The sequence below is a fragment of the Mus pahari genome, chromosome 22, assembly GCF_900095145.1.
Source record: "Mus pahari chromosome 22, PAHARI_EIJ_v1.1, whole genome shotgun sequence".
Taxonomy (NCBI): Eukaryota; Metazoa; Chordata; class Mammalia; order Rodentia; family Muridae; genus Mus; species Mus pahari.
Window position 1 is genome coordinate 41,483,014 of NC_034611.1, and position 21,326 is coordinate 41,504,339.

At 45.7% G+C, this 21,326-nt stretch overlaps 1 protein-coding gene across 3 annotated transcripts in view; it reads right to left on the reverse strand.

Moving 5' to 3' along the window:
* The window catches only part of Mob3b (MOB kinase activator 3B), a 183,219-nt gene that overhangs the window by 25,606 nt on the left and 136,287 nt on the right, over positions 1–21,326 (reverse strand). For all 3 annotated transcript variants that reach the window (XM_021222279.2, XM_029533400.1, XM_029533401.1), the window contains exon 3: positions 7,991–8,193. In XM_021222279.2, coding sequence (XP_021077938.1) covers positions 7,991–8,193 — 203 coding nt within the window. The remainder of the gene's footprint in view (positions 1–7,990; positions 8,194–21,326) is intronic.

Genomic DNA, 21,326 nt, shown 5'->3' on the forward strand with positions numbered 1-21,326 from the left:
CTGAAGACAGCTACAGTGTACTTACATATAATAAATAAATTTTAAAAAAAAGTATGCAGGGCAGAATTAACGTTTAAAAAGGCTCTTATACTTTAAGACGATGGGTTAAATACTGAGAATTTGCTGTGATTAGAAGTTATCATCAGTCCATACAAAGGACAGGCCAATCAGAGAGACAGGGTACTGTGAATCAGGCTGGACCTGGCCCCTGCAGAAGGAAAGGAAAATGTTAAGATGTGGATGTGACTGACACCAGCGTAGAGATGTCATTCTAACTCCCTCCTGGTTTATGTTCTGCTCATATCTTAGGAAAGAGGGATTAACAATCAACAGCAACAAAGAATAATTTCAGCAAAGTTTTCTTGTAGTTATTGTACACACACTTCGGCTCATATTTGATAAATGACATTTCTTGCGGGGGGTGTCATTCCATGATTTAGATGAATCATTTCCAACAAATCCCCTTTGTTCTCCCTAAAACTTGAAGTTGGAAAACAACAACAGAGGTCTTTTCAGAGCAAGTGGAGGAATCTGAACCTTTTATTTTCATTTCATTTTAATTAATGTTACTGGCCAGCTAGGAGAGAGGCCAAGTCCATTCTTGGTCCTGGCAGAGAGGCTGTGTGGAGTTTTAGTCTCTGGTGGTAAGGCCTTTTACAGGATAAGCCTTCTGATTACACAAATGAGTCATGTCTGTGCTAGAAAGCCTGGAAAACTCAAGGAGTTATATATTTTAAAAAGTACAATTTCCTTAATTCTATTAAGAGAACATCACTGTCACTGAGCTGTTGGCCTACACCAATAGTTTAAGTACGTGACAGGTTGAGACAGGAAGATCCTAAGTTTGAGGCTTGCCTAGGTTACATAGCAAGACCCCGTCTCGAAACCAAAATTGAAAATCTCCCTCAAATCCAAGTTCAAGTCTTTCAAAACCAAGAACGATGAGAGAATCGGTGTTGATGCTTTTTGTTATAGTTCCTTTATGATTATTAGTGATTCTGGAGTGCAGTTTTATTTTATTTTATTTTTGGTTTTTCGAGACAGGGTTTCTCTGTGTAGCCCTGGCTATCCTGGAACTCACTCTGTAGACCAGGCTGGACTCGAACTCAGAAATCCGCCTGCCTCTGCCTCCCAAGTGCTGGAATTGAAGGCGTGCGCCACCACGCCCGGCTTGGAGTGCAGTTTTAAATCTTGTTTTTATTACAGAATATCATATGTCGACAATCCTTCAGTCTGCACCATTTTAACTCTAACAAAATGATTTAGGGCGTAAAATAAATCAGACTACATCTCACCCTTGACTCCATTAAAAACGAAACAATGGACATCCCCTGCCTCTCAAAAGAGACTATAGACTATCCTACAGACCAGAACCCAAAGCTCCCTGGACATCTCCATAGGGAAGAATAAATAGGTCCAGCAAAGACGTGTGGCTGACCCTGCAGGATGCAGTTAGCTGACAATAATTCTTTGCTATTTTTCAAAGACACACTTGAACAAGTCTGCCAAAGGTCTTCAGATGGTCCCTGGAAGGTATTCTGGCTCACCTCTTGGCATTTGGGTAGCTGTGAACAGGCATCGGCTGATGTCACCCTTCTCTCTCTCTCTCTCTCTCTCTCTCTCTCTCTCTCTCTCTCTCTCTCTCATGAACTCGTGTACACATGATTATCATCTGAGTTAGCAAAGTAAATCTTATGAATCTCACGATCGCAGACTCAGCTTTTCTCTGGGCCATGTACACCTCTCTGTTGTTATGATGAGCCTCCGGGCAGGAAGACCTCTCTAAACAAAGATGGGAAGTCATCTTGGACAAAAGATGATGAGCTTGGTGACATACAGTGCCAAAGATGAGAATCTCAGTCCATCACGGGCCACCATAGAGTTGATATCCTTTGAAAATAGGGAAACTGAGACCCAGAGGCATTACACGCCTCATGCAATGTCAGATAGGTAAGGTGGCGACATGAGCGTGGAAATGTCACGACACAGGCCACACTGCAGGCTGCAGCTCTTTCTTCTCCAGTGGCTGCGGTTCAAGGTTGAGCCACTTGGCCGAGAGTCACGGAACTCTGCCTGACAGGCGGCCGTCTGGAGGCTTCTATCCAGATGATGCTCAGAAAGAAAAGATCCTTTCAAAAGCCCCACAATGGCTCTTCATTGCCAGCTATTCAGGAAGCAGCTTGGCTCATGCAGAAAGCTCTGCTTCTTTTCACAAGGCTGACCTGATCTTGTGTGGCAGGCCAGCCTTGCCTACTGGACTCACCAAAGCTTCTCCCAGGGGAAGGGCAGGCCCGGGCTGGCCACCTCCTAGGGGAATACAAGGTCAGTATCCATGCTTGGGTCCAGAGGATTTAGTTAGGCTTTCTCTAATCTTGGTCCTCACATTGTCTTTCAAAGCTCCCATGTTAATATGGGCAGTTTCAGTGCTGAGCAACCAGTCCTCTACACAACGGAGTCAGAAATGAGACAGATTGGAATTAAATTCTAATTTCAACAACTATGATCCATGCAGCCAGAATCAGGCTCATATATGGGTGTTTCAAAATAACACCCTGAGGAGATTATGATGCAGGTGGTGTGTGGACAACCCTCCCATCTTAACTGAAGATCTCCTGAGCCCAGCACCTGGTGTAACCTCTGCTTTTAGAGCGTGCACCGCCAGGATGCTCTTTACAGTTAGAGATAGGAAATGAGTCCTGGTGAGAGGCCTTGGGTCAGGTCATTCAGGGGTCAGCCGGCACATAGAATGGACTAGTTCCCTCCAGTCCTGCTCCAGTCTTACAGTAGCCCCATCAGCCCTTCCCTCACAGCTCCGGCAGCGCCAACAGCCCTCTCTGCCTTTGCTTTTGTTTTTAGTGAAAGGCTCTCAAAACACTTGCTGTTTGTGCTTGCCAATGATAATTCTGATTAGATCCATTCGGTCAGCTGACTCCCAGGCAGCCAGGGCTGACAACAATCTCCGTATTCAATCAGGGTCCAGTCCATTTTTCAGTTACCAGCAATCCCTTGGGCATCCTTTCCTCCAATGTGAACTTGCTTGAATTTGGTCCTCTTCAGCAGCTGCACGCGCATGAAAGATGGGGATTATCTTGTCATCTGCTTGCCTCTTTCTCCCTGCTGGAGAGCCAGCAGAACGACATGTTTCTCTGGGTTCCCGAGCTGCTGGCTGGGCTATAGATGCGGAGTGGCAGATCTCACTCAGGGCTATAAGGCAAGCTCCAGAGATGGACAGTCCTGCTGGCCTTCACTGGGTTGGCCAGGGAGACTTCTTCCCAGTCAGTGTCTGAATGCCAAATTGATTTCCTACTCAGAAGCTTGGCAGGATGTATGACTGTCACAGGTCACTGGAGACCCAAGGCTTTTGTCTAGAACATGGGTGCTAAGATGGAGAGGGCTGGCTGTGCTAGGAAATCAAGGCAGTATGACAACATTCAACATTTCCTCACTGAATCAATTCGTAACCCGGGGCAGAGAATGGCGAGTTGCTGTAGCCCCATCTTAAACCGTCATGTCTAAAGTTTAAACACATCCCTTCACTGCTCTGCATCTTAATTTGCTTTTAATCTCTATTATGAATTGGTCAGAATGGACGGCTAAACTGCAGTTCTGAAATTAGGGTGGTACCAAGGAGGAATGACTATATGGAGTCCTTTTGAACACAGGTATATCATACTTAAACTATTCTTCCAGAATTAAAAAAAAAAAAAAGAAGTGTTTATCATGTACCAAGCACAGGGACAAATTCAGGCATATACATCTTATTTACTACATGGTCCTCGTAGAACTAACAACACCAGGAGAGACAGATACAAACAATTAACTATGTTTGCTCTGAGGTGACCTAAGGAATCACTGGGATGCATGAATGGCCCTGCAAGCCAAGACAGAGAAAAGCAGGGTTGTTTGTTGAGTGGTAACTACTGTAAATTAATTTTCTGAGTTACTAGCTAACATTTCTTAAGCTCTTAATGTGTGCCTAATCTATTTAATTTTTATGGGTTCATACTCTGTGAGTAAGGAAACCGATGACTTGGAAAGCCAAGTGTCTTGGTTCAGGGCTGCAACAGGTTAAGTGAACGTTTGGGGTTTGAATCCTGGGGTTGAGTCTTATGCTGCTGTGGTGATACTGAATCGCCTACCCTTGTGAGGTCTTGGATCCTCTAGAGAATCTATGTGCCAGACGCTGTGTCAGTGCAACCCTCACATGGAAGACTGTTGCTGTCCATGGTAGAAGCATGGAGGGGAAGACCAGGTGAGGCTCCAAGTTCCACACTGTGGAATTCCAAGCATGACCAGGACGGCCCCACTGATGGTGAGGGACTTCTGATGGACAAATGCTGCCCTTTGGCTTCTAGCTGCATTGCACACTGAAGAATGCATGACCAGATTTGAAGGCAAATTCATCCTCTAGGGATGAATTACTCATTATTGCACATATTCCAGACTATAAGTTTCCACTGAACTCATCTCCCTTATACAAAACACAATATCTGAACAATTTGCTTTGAACATATAAAGCAGTTGGACTATCTAAAATAAAAATACACTTATTTTGGATCAATGAGAAGGCCGCTGCCAATCCAGCCAGATATCCCAGTTCTGGGACCCTGTGGTGAAAGGAAAGAACTAACTGCCTCCCACAGTTGTCCTCTGCTCTCCTCACGGACGTGCACACGTGTGTAGCTGCACATGCATGGACAGATGCATGGCCTAAACAAACACGCCTCTCCCCAAACAATAAATAGACCTAAGAAAATAGATGACTGAATTAAACGTATTGACTTGATATGCTAGCTCTGATGGCAATACGGACTTCGCAACCTTAGACATACAGTCAGGTGTTCTAGCAGTATCAACGAACACAGTGTTATCAGTGCTAGTTCACAAGTGCAGCACACTCGCAATCCTGGACATGCTAAGCATCTGAGCCTGCGCCATATAATTGACATGGGTTTTAAAAATTATCTTATCCTATGCATATCTTCTCTGCATATGAATCTGTGCTCCATATGCATGCCTGGCATCCACAAAAGCCAGAAGGGGTTGCTGAATTTCCTGGAACTGGAGTTACAGACAGCTGTGAGCTGCCTTGAAGGTGTGGTCCTCTGGAAGAGCAGGCAGGGGTCTGAACCCCCGAGCCATCTCTCCAGCCCCTGTTGTTGTTGATTTTTGAGACAGGGTCTCTCTCTGGAACCCTGACTGGCCTGGAACTGTGTAGATAAGTTAGACCCAGAATGGCAACAGTTCTTCTGGGCATGCTCCTGGAGTATTGTGGTAACAGTCATGTACCGTCATGCTTGGCCATCATAGAATTGTTAAGCTCAGAAACATTCATGGCATCTAATCCTGAGATTTACAGGCTAGAGTTTGTATAAACAAGCAAATGCATAATTTCAAACTTACTACTACCACTTATTACAATTAATTTTCCTATCACTAAAATGAACAAAATGTAAATGTGGGATGAAAACAAGTTTAAGTTGAAGAAATACAAACTTTGAGGGGGGAAAGCCTAATACTGTCACTTCTACAGTTAACAATTCCCAGTTAAGATAAAAATCACAGGCCCCAGAGAAACTCATCATAGAATACCGGTTTGTTTGGGGCCTGGTTGTGAGGTTGGGACCGAGAGGCGGCTCCTGGCACTACCAGGTGCTCCAGCTCCTGGGGCCTTTCCTCAACACACTACCAAGACAACTGAGGGGTTCTTGATAGCAAAGAAAGGCCTTCTCTCCTTGCTGATTCACCCCCCAGCTTTGCCCCACAATAGCCTTTCTGCTTCTGTGCACAAAGGAGAACTGGACGCTCAGCCCTGTCCATCTTGCTCATGTGTTAACTCAGCAGAACTGTTAAGTGTGAGTGGCCTGGCAGAGCTCATCCTTCTGGTGGCTCTCGGGGACCTTGTTCCCGTCTACCTGGGCATGGCTCCGGATGGGAACTGAACTCCGTGGCTTAGCAGCAGTTCTTTCCCATCACACCTCTTTCCAGTGTCCTTGACATTTTCTGAGATTAGCTTTATCAACTGTTTCCAGTATTTAAACACCCCGGAGTTGTTTGTACAACCTTTGACTCTTGAGGTGGTTATTTACCCTCAGCCGACTTTATACAGAATTGAAAAAAAACTAGCAAACCCACCACCGGCGCCTTTCCGTCTCTTTCCATATGAGTCCTGTGATGAGGTTTGGTGAGAACTTGGTGACGGCCCCCAAAAGCTTTCTAGGAACCCAGTGTTGAAGAAAATGAGGAAGACCACCTATTCTTTAACCAACAACATGAGAGACATGTCATCTGTATGCAAAGTAAGCTGTTTGGTGTGTATCCCATTGTGTAATTGTAGACCGTGAACTAAACCCCAAAAGGTAACATCAGTTCACCAACATCTTTTTAAATAGATATAGATAGATATAGATACAGCATGTATATAAATAATGTCTCACACACACACACACACACACACACACACACACACACACACACTCATTTCGTTTCTTTAATACCCGGGAACTTGCTGACCCTGGGAGGGAAACCACAACCCTCCTACCCCACCCACCACCAGCTAGTTGATACCTGAGGTGGGGCAAGCTGTTTACTTACGAGTTGTTCACACACAGCCAGAATGACCAGCCAATCCAGAGCCCTCAGCCAGCCACCTGCCACAATTAGGCTATTTGACCAAAGACCACAGTTAAAATAGCCTGTTGCCAGCTGGATTCCTCCAAGTGAGTGAGTCTACCCTGTGCCTGTGTCTTGGCTCCTTCTAGTTCCTTCCTGATCTGTTGCTTCTCCACCTAGCTGGGTTTAGCTCTTATCGTGGGGATGTGACTCTGACAGTGTCTTTTCTGGGGCAGTTCACGTGAGCTGTTGACATCACGTATCCAAATGAGAAAACAAGATTTCAAATGCCCAGCCAAAGAAAGACGGGTAAAGAGTTGAGCAGACACCCTGGCTCTGTATTTTGGTCACTACTCAAGAAGACTTGGATAAATCGGACTTTGCCAACTATCTTTAGCAAAATTATTAACTCTCTCAAGGGAAAAAGCATGACGTTAATACAAAGCAGAGTATTTATTTTACTGGGTAGAAAGGAACCACTAGTGTCCCTGGATATGGCTGCGAGGCAAAGCATCCACACTAACGTGAGCTGGTTATAAAGGTCCAGAGGGTCCTTGATTTCCCAAGCACATATTAAAGCCAACAATAAAAGGGAGTTATAACAGAAATAGACGCAGGGGATGGAGGGATAGCGCAGTGGTTAAGAGCACCTATTGTTCTTCCAGAGGACTCGGGTTCCACTCCCAGCACCAACATGGCGGCTTACAACCCTCTGTAACTCCAGTTCCTGGGCTCTTCTGACCTCAACAGGCACTGTGTGCCCAAGGCCTACAGATATACATGCAGGCAGAACACACACACACTCCTAAAGTAAAAATGAATAAGTCTCATTTAAAAATAATAAAATAAAGCCAGACTCCACTTATCCATGTAATAAAGTTAGAGCTTAATCTTAAATACCCCAGACTCTGATATACCCATGACAGCTTCACCCCAGGGGATTCACTATAAAGAGACATGAAACTCTTCCTTGGGGCTTACTTTCCTCTGTGTCATAAGACATTTAATTTAGCTTTGTGTGCCCAGCAGCCCACATACAGTGGGTGCTAAATGCTCATTTACTAAGGAAATAAGTGTTTCTGACCATCACCGACCAATAGTGATAGATCAAAGAAGTGCTTCTAAAGAAGTTTTAAAAACGATTTACAGTTGAGCATTAAAGCTAGCTTCCCTGGCCCATACCATTATATAGGAATAGTGTCACCCTATTATGTCACCTCCGGGAGCGCACCTTAAAACACTTACCTGGCTGCAGTGGACCTTTTGCTGACCCCTGAACCCCGTCCGTTTCTGCAGCTCTCTCCTACCCCTGGCTAACGGCTGGAGGGGGGTGTGCTGCCGTTCCCACTGCACGACGACACACTGCGGACTCACTTACCAAGGGCTCCAGCTCCTTGCGGTCTATGAGGTTCATCTCCGTGACGAAGTAATAGAAGTGTTTGTAGCAGGTGTTGACGTGAGCCTCGGCGCCCATCACAATGACGCGGTCAAAGTGATGGATGTAGACGTGGACGAAGACCCGAAAGAGGCGGCACAGGATCTTCTTGCAGATTTGGAGGAAGTTCTTTGGGAAGGGGACGCCTAGAGGAAAAAAAAAACCAAATAGGCGTGAAACCAAGAGGGAGCTATTCCTCTTACCTCTGGAATACGAAACACGGCGGCAGGAGAATGCTTTGGTGGGACTAGAACTCCTTACCGCACAGGACCCAAGGGATAAAGGACTGTAGCAGATCCAGGTCCAAGTGGGCAGTGGCTAGACCCCAGACAGCAGTGACCAGAGGGGCATGCAGGCTCAGGGTTCTCAGAACTTAGGATTTCTCAAGGTCACCTCAGGAGTCGGGAGTTTTGTGGAAACCTTTTTAAAAGGTCAACAATTGATTTGAGGTTTTGGAGAAACTCCTGCTGCTAAAACAAAACATCTCTCTACATTAGACTCAACCCCCAAAGCTTCCCCTTTGCAAAGTTTGATTGAGAGCTTTTCCCAAGGTGCGGCCCCCAAGGTGGGCAAACTCGGACTCACACGCACCACCCATTCCCTTCCATCTCTTTGAGGCAGGGAGGTGTTGAGGGCTGTGTTTTCATGACAGAGAAAGGGCAGGTGTCTGGAAGAGTCACTCAGATCTCCCCTCTGGTGGCCACAGTTTCCAGCTGGCTTGAAACTGCAAACCCACTTCCCCTCTTCCTCTGAAAAGCTACTTAATACTCCTGCGATTTACCCTGCCTCTCATCGGAAGTCAGTTGTAATGGATTTCAAAGTTAAACAGTCTTTGTTTGGATTCCTGTTCTGCCCCTTCCCCTGCTCTATGACCAGGGCCAGTTATTTAACCTTTGGTCTCTCAGCTGTAATGTAGGGGGGTCAGAGCAAGGCTTTCCTTGCAGGGTGGGGAGGGAGGGTATACAATGTATAAGATCTTCCTATAGTGTCCAGAACATAGCGTTTTGCTCATCAATGTGGCTGGCCCTATCTCTCCGCACAGTAAGGTCAGAGTATGCAGCCACGGTTAAAAGGAGAATTTGCGTGTCCAGAAAAGACATAACCACCAACAGCTTCCAGCTCACTGTTGAGTGGTGTCTAGGGCATGCCCCAGTTCCTCAGGAGCCTGGGGTTTTGCTGTTCTTAGCCCCACAGGGATCTAGGGAAGCTAGCTATCTGCTGTGAGCTGTTTTGGTATCCTCTCCTACCCAGGTCAGAACGGGAGATCTGGACTGTGCCTGACCTGTTGACTGTGATGGGATCTGCCTCACCAGGTTCCTGCACGAACAGCGGCTTTTCTCAAAAGTTACAGTCAACACACCCAACAGATCCAGGGAGAATGTGAGTGCAGCATAGCGGCTGAACGGCAGGGCAATGGACTCTGGGATCTAGGCAGGACGTAAACTTGTGGAAAGGCAGGGTTGGGGCGGCCACTTCGGTTTTGGGCTTTCCCTAGTGAAAAGGGGCCATTGGAGCACCCATAAATGTTGAAAGAGGATTCATAATCTTCCAGAAAGCATGAGTGCTCTACATATGTGACTGGACTCCCTCTAAGACAAGTGAGGTGAGCCACAGGAGGTTGGCTGTGAAGTGTAGTTTGATTATTCCCATATCACAGATGAGTAATACGGAGGCTTTGAATTGTAGGCTACAGTTTTACACAGCAGAGCTGGGATTTCAAATAAATCAGCCCCAAAATCTAAAATTCACAGTATAGGTACCTTTGCAGTTTGACTAGCCTTTAGGCCTGGGTTAGAGACACCACTCACCTGCTCAGCATAATGAAGTATTTGAAAGTTACCCTTTAATAGTATAAGGTCACAAACAAGGAAATGAAGGGCGATAGAGAGAAAGGCAGGAAAATAATACAAAACAACAACAATTAAAAAAAATTCCATAGCATCAGATGAGCTCCAGAAACAGGTCAGGCACCCCATACTTAGCTGCCAATGGGAGGAAAAGCACTTTTCCTTCCAAGGCCTGAAGACTGTGGCCCTGGGATGAAGCCCGAGAGCAGAGACCTTACTGTGTTTTAGAGGCAATGCCACACACTCCTAAGTGGACTAGCACACTGAATCTGTAGAACAGGCCTTACATTATCGTTTTTATTTCAAAGATGAATATGAACAAACACGAGTAGATACCCAACATAACCCAGTAGACACACAGAAGAAGGATCTGGACCTCCTTAGTCTGATTCTAAAGCTCGGTGCATCCGAGGTGCTGAGGCCCCGGGACGCTGAGGTAGGGCAGTCCTCAGCCCTGCAATAACAAGTTCTGTCTTTTCTGTGACTCTCCCCAGTGTCTTTTCACCCTTTCATTCTCTCGATCGAGTCTGGAGGATCCTCATCAGCTGTCAGGGGATAAGGTGGATTCTGGATGTAACATTCTTCTTGTCCATGCAACTCAGCCCCCCACACCCCACATGCTAACTTCAGAAGCAGAGTCTGGTCCTAGACCATCCACAAGGATGCTAACTGAGTCCAGCAGGTAGGACCCCGGTCTCAGACTCTCTTGGTTTTGGCTGCAGTGTCAGGCTAGACTTCCTTTTCTTTCTTTTCTTTCATGTAACTTATTCTTTAAAAAGCAGAAGAGATAAACAGTTCAAGCTAAGATGACTGAGAATACCAAAACGGTAGAGACTTGGGAAAGTCAAATTTGATTATAATGGTTTTAGAGCCATTAGGCAGTTTGGGTATGATGCTAGTCATTGCTCTTTCTTCTGTCTTTTAGATGGTCAGGTTAGTGCACAGGTTTTAAATAAGTTTTCCTCAGCAGTGGAAATGAAAAGGAAGAGATGGTCTCAGCTGTCAAGGGCTCATATGACTCTGAAAGCTTGCATCTTGTATACCTTAAGTATTCATTAAGCAGCCAAAGGGGAGGAAAGTCTGAGTGGAACTTGATAGATAGATCTATGATACCATTTAATCACCATCATCAACACCATAAATCATCATCATTTTAGCTTTTTTTTTTTTTTTTTTTTTTTTTTTTTTCAGGGTTTCTCTGTATAGCCCTGGCTGTCCTGGAACTCACTCTGTAGACCAGGCTGGCCTTGAACTCAGAAATCTGCCTGCCTCTACCTCCCGAGTGCTGGGATTAAAGGCATGCGCCACCACGCCCGGCTCATTTTAGCTTTTAAAATCATTTATCAGGATCTTAGTCCAGCAAAGTATCTACTCTAAGCCACATACCTAAAAAGACATAGATAAATGAGATATTTGGTTCTAGAACTTATAATCTCCTCCTGTTACTGGATGCTACATAGTGTCAGGGCGCCGATACTATGACAAACTCTTCACTTCTCTTATGTCACTTTCAGAAACACCTAGGAAAATATCTGATTGAGAGACAGAAAGAGAGAGAGAGAGAGAGAATCTACATCACATATATGTATATATTACATAACATATAAATATATTTACATATAACATATATATTTTCATTTCAGCAGTGGGAAGAATGAAATCTACCAGATTATCAAATGTTGCCAGCTTAGCAACAATGTCAGCCTCCACACATGGCGATGGAGTGTGGCTGGGATTGACAGAAAACAGTCCTTGTGGTCTGCAGGGCATCACTACTCCCGTTAGGACCAGAGTCAAGCTGCTCCTTGTGTGTCTTATGCTTGATCCCTCTGTTTTAGGATTCCCCTATATATGGTTTAAAATCACCGATTCTGGGAGATTTTTAGCTGAAGAGAGAAGGTTGGGAGGTCAGTTATCTTTGCTAAGAGCCATCTTCACAGGCTTACAGTAGGTCGAAGGTGAAACTCTTAGAATACACATGGCAAAAAGTCTATAGTTGACTACCTGATCCTTCGGGTGTCATTTCCAATCTTGGCACCTAGTCACAATGTCACCATACACAAGTGCCTAGCTGCTTTAAACTCCACCTACCCCATCTAGACACACAAGGATGCATTAACACTAGCATATAAAGATTTTCACTGCTGTTTTCTGGACAGTAAGGACTGTTTGAACTGTTTCTGTATGGACGGCTGTTCGGACACTGTAACGGACCTGAGACTGAATTCTTCATGCCTGTCTGTTTTCAGGAGGGACATCATGCTATCAACATATCCATTCAGAAGCTGGAAGAACTGAGAGTTCCGGCTTCTCGGCTAAGCACCACATTACAGTCTACCTTGCAGATTTTCCATGAGCTTTTTTTTTTTTTTTTGTAAAGATTTATTTATTTTATTTATATAAGTACACACTGTAGTTGTCTTCGGACACACCAGAAGAGGGCATCAAATCCCATAACTGATGGTTGTGAGCTACCATGTGGTTGCTGGGAATTGAACTTGGGACCTCTGGAAGAATAGTCAGCGCTCTTAACCACTGAGCCATCTCACCAGCCCCTTTCCATAAGCTTTTCATGTGTATGCCTTGCATTGAGATAAGTTCTACAAACAGAGGCAAACTTTCACACTTTAGTGCAACTTTAAAAAAAAGTTACCTGGGACCACTGGAGGAGAGAATATATTATTAATCAATCAATATTGCTGGGGAAAGGACAGTAGTCTCATTTCAGTAATATTTCTGGCTGGGCAAGAGCTCACAGCGGAGATGAGAGCTTTTGACGGTCTTGGAATAGTCTCGACACAGGATGCTGCTCACCACTTTTGAAAGAAGGGAGGATTACTCTGTAAGTTACTTATGCAGCCTACAGGTAGGAAGAAGGATTCTGAAACTCCTCTTCCTTAATCGTTAAGTCTGATGTTCGGTCTAGGTTTCCAGGTGGTGAATGATAAGCTTCAGTCATTGCACTCAGTCGGAAAGTTACGCAGGTCAGTATCACCCAGCAGCCTCTACTGCGGCAGACTGAATGTCACAGGACAGTGTTAATCGGCAGCCTCCACTGCGGCAGACTGAATGTCACAGGCAGACTGAATGTCACAGGACAGTGTTAACCGGCAGCCTCCACTGCCACAGACTGAATGTCACAGGTGCTTGGAGTTAAACTTTGACTAGTTTTATCACCACGCAGGCAAATGCATTGACAATCAACCTGGTAGATAACAACTGAAATAGAAAGCCACCTTTGACCAGCAGGTCTCGGAGTGATTTACAGTTGATAACTTAGTCTGAACGGTATGCCTTTCCTTTATCCTACACAGGCTTCCTCACATCCTGTGGTTCTTAGATTCAAACTGGGAAAGATTTTTAAGATTCCAAGAAGGACACATACCCTGAGAAGTGACCTACAAAGAGGTGAGAGGCAGAAAAAGGACTTCATGCCCTTTATGCCCTCGAGTCATGAGGTGTGGCTTGCTCTTTACAAATGGGCCCCGTAGTGAAGCAGAATTTGTGAACCCACAGTAGGTTCATACGAATGGGCTGGGGTGAGCTCAGACTCCAGCATGCCTGGGCAGAGGTCAGGATCCAAGGCACTCACTCAAGAAGTTCCAGCAGGGACTTGTTCCAGGCTGAGAAGGAGGCAGGCCAGGGAATGGGGGTAAGGGTGAGGTGAGTCTGCGGGCTGGGTGCTGACGAGACAGCTCCTCAGCCCTGGCTGCTCCTGAGGTCTTGGTACTCTGTCACCAGCTGGCATCTGACAGATGCCTTGCTGAGTTTATGAATTGTCTAACCACAGTGTTCTGATCTTCAGGCCACATTTGGCGAGAGAGCTAAACCTGGCACAGAAGAGAACTCCTCTGTGTGTGTGTGTGTGTGTGTGTGTGTGTGTGTCTGTGTGTGTGAGTGAGTGTGTGCTGCAGATTCACCTTTCATCTCTGACTTAGTAAATCTCCTTCCTCCCAAAGAAAATGAAATAAAGATTCCAGTGATTTCTGAGCTCTAACCCAATTCTTTTTCCTTGCTTGCTTTTCCTTTCCTTCTTTCTCCCTTCCACTAAGCCCTCAAATGGCTGTGAATATTTCCTTTTCAGACACATCTAAAGAAAAAACGATTTGTCTGGGTGGCTTGTGTGACTCCTCTTATTCCGTTATATAAGAGAGAGAGAGAGAGAGAGAGAGAGAGAGAGAGAGAGAGAGAGAGAGAGAGAGAACACTCCAGGGAAGACAGAAGGTTAACAATGGATGGACAGGACCCAAGGGGCAGTCTCTGAGCTATGAGCCTTCATTCCTTCCCCTCCAGAGAGAAGCCAACACTTGGGATTGAGACTCTGGCCTGTAATCAGTCCTGAGCTGAAGCCTGAGTTCTGGAGGTAAGGCTATTTATTAGGCATTCTGCTTTGGGACTATGCCCTGCATAAGGACAGGACTGTGTCAGTCGCCCTCCTCGATGGCTCCATGCTGCTCAGCCTAGAGCCTGGGCGGGATGGGTCTGAAATAGCTGCTTAGATTCCTTTCAGACTAAGAGCCTAAGTAGAGCTCCTCTGTCACCAGCTGACACTGACATCAAAGCTTAGAAAGAGAGAGCCACCTCAGGGCTGAGAGAGCTTCTAGGGCCCGCGAGGGAAGGGCTCTGAATCGGGAGTCTGCAAACACCGCCGCCGCCGGAGGCTGTCTCTTTCCACCCTGGTGGGAGGCTTTATGGAGTTCTCAGGGCCCCCCTTGTATTCCATCCAGCTGGCAGGATCAGAGAAACAAACTCGTTAGAAAATGAAGGTGGTAAAGGTAACGTCTCTGACCTCTCCAAACCTACGTGCCAGGGGCTAAGGGCACTGGTTAAACATCCGGCTTTGGCTCTGGATATGTCCACCTTTCTCCTTGACGCTGTCATGCAGACTCGAGGGCATTTGTGATGTCCTTTTTTTTTTTTTTTTTTTTGTCTTTGGAGTCCAGAGATGGAAGTGTGCATGCGAAAATCCCTTTACAAGTCATAAAAAAAAAAAATCACTCATTCTCAATAGCTCATGAATACAGACATCCCACACGCGTGAGTAAACAGGCGTCTGGCAGCGGGGCCGAGAGCATACTGTTTCCAGAATTCTTTCAAGACAGAGAATGCAGCTGGATCACTGCAGTTGGGGTAAAAAAGAAAAAAAAAAAAAGCGAACACAGATGTTTCTTAAGAATATACATCTCCTCCTCTTTGTTTACCCTCCAGCTCTCCCTACCCAGCCACACTGCCCCGCCCCCACCCCGCCCCCCAAAGCTGTGTTCTAATCTGCAGAAGCTGCACGCTCTCTCTGTGATGCGGAGGCTCGTTCAGCTGCAGAGAACAGATTTCTCTCAGCAGATGTTTTGTATTATATCTCGATGTGCGCCTCAAGAAAGTGTCTGTTCACGATGCCAAGGAAAACAATTGAGTGTAGCGGGACTTTGTTCCTCTGCCTAAAAAGAAGAAGAAGAAGAAGAAAAACCGCCCCTAAACAAGCTGACAGCTGCAAATGGTTAGAAATCAACTGGCTTCCCCCTCTGCTCGTCACCTCCCTTCCTCGGCCCTTCCCCAGCTCCTTTGTGTTGCCCTCTGGTCTCTCACACTGGTTGGAGCAAAAGCAAAAGAAAAGGCTAACGTGTGATTATGTGTTCTAAACAGATTATTAATTCGTTCAGACATGCTATTTTCCAGGCACAGAAAGCACCGCTTCAGCCACACAAAGGAGCAACTGTAAATACAATATGCCCGCTGGTCCTCCTTCTGCTTCTCCGACACCACCACCACCCATCTACTGCAGGCTGCCCCTCACCCTCATCTCCAGAATGGCCTCCTCTGCTCTCTGCTGTCATAGTATGGACACGGAGTGGGAAGCAGACCGAGGAAGACCCAAACTTGGTCTCTTATGGATGGACAATAAAAGCAGTTAGGAAGAAAGGAAGGAAGGAGGGAGGGAATCAGTGGGTGGGGGAGGGAGGAAGGGAGGAAGGCAGGTAGGCTGGTCCCCAGTAGTTTGGTCCGGGGTGTGTGTGTGTGTGTGTGTGTGTGATGGCCTAGGAGTCTAATCCCAGTACTAAAAAAGGACTGAGACGCTCCTTTACTTGGATGCTATATTTATTTTTCAGTATCCTCATAGATAAAAATACTGTTTATTCACTAGTAGAGTCTTCCTTCCATTTCTGTGAGGGTCATTGGTCTCACATCTCGTCTGGACTGTTTCTCATCTATAACCACCCTTTAACCACAGGGCCTCTCCTGCAGCCCAGGCGCCACTCCCTGAAGTGCCTCCTACGAGGTGCACATGACTTCCCCCACAGGCTCCCTCTCTTCCTGAGTGCAGTTCTCCTCTCTCCCCTTGGCAGGTGAGAAACCCTCTGGACGGACGTGCAAATCTAGCAACTCCAAGGCAACTAGCTTCCTCTCTCCCAGGTGAAATCAAAGCCATTAAATGTGATTTCACACATGTGCATCTTTCTATCTCCAGGTCTAGATTTTACAGTTTGCAGGTATACTGTAGCCGTTTGGAGCTACGATTCTCCAGCTTGCTTCAAACTCCTGGGCTTAGTTGGGCTTCTTGCCACAATACCATTGTCTTTTGGGGAGGGGGTTGATTCTTAAAGACAATTACTGGGCTGGTGAGTGAGCGAGTGGGGGTGGTGGTGGGAGCGATTGGGGTCCTGGAGCTGGGCAGAGCAAGAGGGAGAAGGGAAGGGGGAAAAAAAAAAGACAATCACTTTTACTTTTATATTTAAGTGTTTGCCTACATGTACGGATACACAGCATGTCCATGTCTGGCATCCATAGAGGTCCAAAGAGGGTGCTGGATCCTCTGGAACTGGAGCTAACAGTAGGTTGTGAGATGCCACGTAGAAGCTAGGAACTGAACCAGAGTCCTCTGTAGGAAAACCAAGTTCCCTTAACCACAGTGCCGTCTCTTCAGCACCACACCCTTTAAAAAATAGTTTTTAAATTTTAATTACATGTATTCATAGCGGAGGGTGCACTAGAGTGTCTGGGGAGTGCTCACAGAGCTGAAGGTCTAGGAAGCGGGGAGGGGCCTCATGCAGAACAGCACAGGCTCTTAACCTCTGAGCTATCTCTGCGGTCAGTCCCCCACACTGTGTGTTTGTCTGGCTAACTCCCACTTATTATTCAAAGTTCAACTAAACTATTATTCCCTCCAGAATGTTCTCCTGGCTCACTTCACCCTCAGTCTAGTTGCCTAAGATCCTGTGTTTCTCCCATGTTGGTACTTAACATAGTATCTTATAATGTCCTTTTTTTTTTTTTTGCCTTTGGTACGTTTGTAATGTCAAAATTATATATGTTAGCACCAGGATACTGCAAGCCCTGCCTAGTCATGTGACCCTTGACCTGTGTTGCCAGGACAACGACCTTCTATCCCACAATCCACTTGGCTCAGTTCCTGCCCTCACTGGTGTGACGTCATTTTCTGTATAAGAGAGGAAGCCAGCCCCTCCTCTCTCTCTGCTCTTCTCTACCCTTCTACCCGCTTCGCTGCTCCCCCACTCCCGCATAATAAACCTCTCCAACGTGGAACACCTTGGCCTGGTTTGCTGCTTGGTTTATCTGCCCAAAATATAAAAATATACATATATAAAGTATATATAATTTATATATTTTGAATTAATATATAAATATATAATAATAAATATATAAATATATATTTGCAAGTATATCTCAGCTACTGCTCCCCACGAATGATGGCTCTCAGGAAGTATTCATCCGAAAAAAATAGAATTTATGGTCCTCCTCAAATTCACATCCTGCCCCCAAACAACAGTCCTGGCAAGGGGGTGGTGACAATGAGACCAGGAGAGCAGCTCTCTCATAAGAGGTCTTAGCCCCTCCTGTAAGAAAGCCCCACTCGAGGCTATGGGGCCTGCAGACCCCACAGGCTATGAAGCAGGCCCTCGTCAGATCTTCTGGGCTGCGCCTCGATCCTAGGCTTCCCAGGCTCTCCAACCCTGAAAGTGAATACATGCCTATCAGTACCCAGCTTCAGGTATTTTCCCTACATCAGCCCCTGGGTGTGGCAAAATGCAGTAAAAACCAATGAAAAGCCAACCAATGAGCTTACGTAAACTAGAGCAGCACGGGAGTGATGCGCACCTATGTTTGCGTCTTCCAGCTTCAGCTCCCAGTCTGAAAATCATCGCTAATTAAAACAAAACAAAGCAAAACAAAAAAACCCACAGGAAACTGCCACAGACCTGTGTTCAGCTTGTCACGTCTAAGGAAGCTGCAGTGAAAACTAATTCACACTTCTCTCAGTATCTCGGAGAAGGACATCCTTTACAGGTAGAGGCATTTTTCCAGCTCCACAAAGCATGGTTCACATTTTAATCCAAGCCATTTGTTTCTAGATAGAAAAGCCACAAAATGTGGAACCCCAAAGTTTCTAAGGTTTGCAATGATTTGGGACGGATTGACTAATAATCCGGAGACACGTGATGGGGGAAGGGTAAAGGCAAGACAAGAAAAATAGCAACTCACACTAGTAATTGATTTTTGCCCGGCCGGGCCACCTTTAATCCCAGCACTCGGGAGGCAGAGGCAGGCGATTTTTGCATGACTAAGGACTGAGCCTAGGGCCTCGGATGTGCCGAGCGAGCGGGTTTTACAGCACTGAAATATAATTTGACCTTCTACGGAAAGGGAGGAGGATTCAGAAAGAATGGTCCATAGGCTCCAGTCTGAAGAGAGATTTCCAGAACCCCAAACCAGCAAACTAGCCTGAAGTTGGAATCTCTCCAGACGGAACAGGTCTAAGAAAGCTGAAGTCAGATTCAGTGTTCAAAGACTACGCAGCTCACAGGCTGAGAGAGGCAGGGACTGCCTGCTGATAGCTCCGCCCCCCCCCGCCCCCCAGACAAGGCAGGGCCTATGCAAGCAATGGCGTCATTACGTGAGATCCAATCAGGGTGAACAGGGAGGAAAACCAAAAAAATGTCCTCTCAAATCTGAACAGTGGGTAAGAATTGGCCTAAATTCCTGGACCAAACTATGTAATTTAAGTAACTGATTTGCTTGGATATGTTTTGAGCCAAAAGTGACATTTTTTTTTTTTTTTTTAAAAAGAAACTTTCAAAGATTACTGGCTGTCTTAGTCAGGGTTTCTATTCCTGCACAAACATCATGACCAAGAAGCAAGTTGGGGAGGAAAGGGTTTATTCGGCTTACATTTCCATACTGCTGTTGATCACCAAAGGATGCAGGACTGGAACTCAAGCAGGTCAGAAAGCAGGAGCTGATGCAGAGGCCATGGAGGGACGTTCTTTTTATTTATTTATTTATTTATTTATTTATTTATTTATTATATGTAAGTACGCTATAGCTGTCTTCAGACACTCCAGAAGAGGGCGTCAGATCTTGTTACAGATGGTTATGAGCCACCATGTGGTTGCTGGGATTTGAACTCCGGACCTTCGGAAGAGCAGTCGGGTGCTCTTACCCACTGAGCCATCTCACCAGCCCGGAGGGACGTTCTTTACTGACTTGCCTCCCCTGGCTTGCCAAGACTACCAGTCCAGAGATGGTCCCACCCACAAGGGGCCCTCCCCTCTTGGTCACTAATTGAGAAAATCCCTTACAGCTGGATCTCATGGAGGCATTTCCCCAACTGAAGCTCCTTTCTCTGTGATAACTCCAGCTGTGTCAAGTTGACACAAAATTAGCCAGTGCACTGGCAAAGTGGGGGCTGTAATGAGCGGGAGTGCTGTGGGCTTTGGCACCTGAAGGGAAAAGATCCAGAAATCTAGATTTTCCTGTGGAGTCCTCTTATAGTTAAATGTTCGTTAATATTTTCTTTAAGGAAAAAAAAAAAACCCTTAAAATTATTCTCAGCATTTTATCATCATCAACTTTAATATAATTGATTCAGCCTTGTTACATATAAGCCTTTGACCCTATTTTTAAAGATTAAATTAACACAGGGGCATGCAGTAATAACAGCATGCAGGAAGCCAAGGCAAGAAGATTATGAATTCGGAACCATCCGGGTTTATATGGAAAAACCCTGTCAAAACAAAAATAAAGGCCCCAAACTCTTCTTGATTAATAACCTGATTAATGAACTGTTTACATAAGTATGCTGCCAATATCGATCGTTCTTTAATACAAGGAAGCAGGGACTCCGTGAGGAGACAGAATAGGATAGGATATGAGAAGAGACGTGGGACATTTTAAAGCACCAGAAAGACAGGTGGTGCTCACTGAAATGCGAGGATGGATGAAGAGATGCTCAGTGGCTGAGGGTACCTGCCAACCTGAGTGTGGTAACCTAGAACCCATGGAAGAAAGAGCCAATTCCTGGTTGCCTTCCTCTGGCGCGTGTGCGCGCGTACACACACGTGTACACACACACACACACACACATACACGGTGGTGGTGGTGGTGGTGGTGGTGGTAATTCAACAACACTAACAATTTAGGTATGTCAAAGAGACACAGGAACCAATATAAAAGTTCTCAAAGGTCACCTTCAGAACATTCTGACCAGCAACATTAATGTAGTCGTACTGGATTATAGGTCAAGGTATAAAACAAATATCCACAAGGCCATACTGATATAATACATGGCTGAATAATAAATGAGGACTTTGCAAATTATCTGTGTTGCAAGAGTCCAAGCGATTTATGAGGATACGGCCTGGGGGCAGAGGAGTCTGAGTGTGTTCCTCAGGAGTGACTTGTCTCCTGAAGAGTGTAGTCTGGAAGGGGTGTGGCCTCTCACAGGAGCAGCCTGGCAGACAACCCTGTCCAAGCAAGCTCCGCCAACATCAGCAGATGTGGTTCACGGAGTATTCCTCTGGTGTGATGAAAGCCATTCACTTCTGAAGTCTACGTCAGCCAAAGCCAGCAGGCCATCTTACTATGACAAACAAGCAACAAACAAGGAGACAAACTCAAAATACTGTGCTCCTTAAAATGTTAAAGTTCCTCAAAGATAAAGAAAGTCTGCCCCACCTGGAGACTGTTCTTTCAAACTCTAATGAAATGGTCTTTGAGCTTCCATGGATGCGTAGACACACATCCACACACAAGCACATACACATCATAGCTTAGAGGCATCTAAGGAGACAAGATGACAAGGGTAGCTGGTAACTGGATGGAATCCAGAAGCAGAAGAGGGGGGTCAGGGACAACTAGCAAACTTCAAATACAGAGTGGAATACAAACAAGTCTTCAGTTATGTATGTCTGATGAATTTGTGGAAGATATAATACGGAAAACCTGGCCCAAGGTGTATGGGATGTTCAGCCCTACCCTTTGCAACTTTTCCATAGTTCTAAAACTGTTTCATAAGTAGTACGCACACACACACACACACACACACATTCATATATTTAAAACATCCTATGGGTCAAAATACATGACTGACTGCAGTGGCTATGAGTTTATGCCCTTGTATACAAAACATATTCACCAAT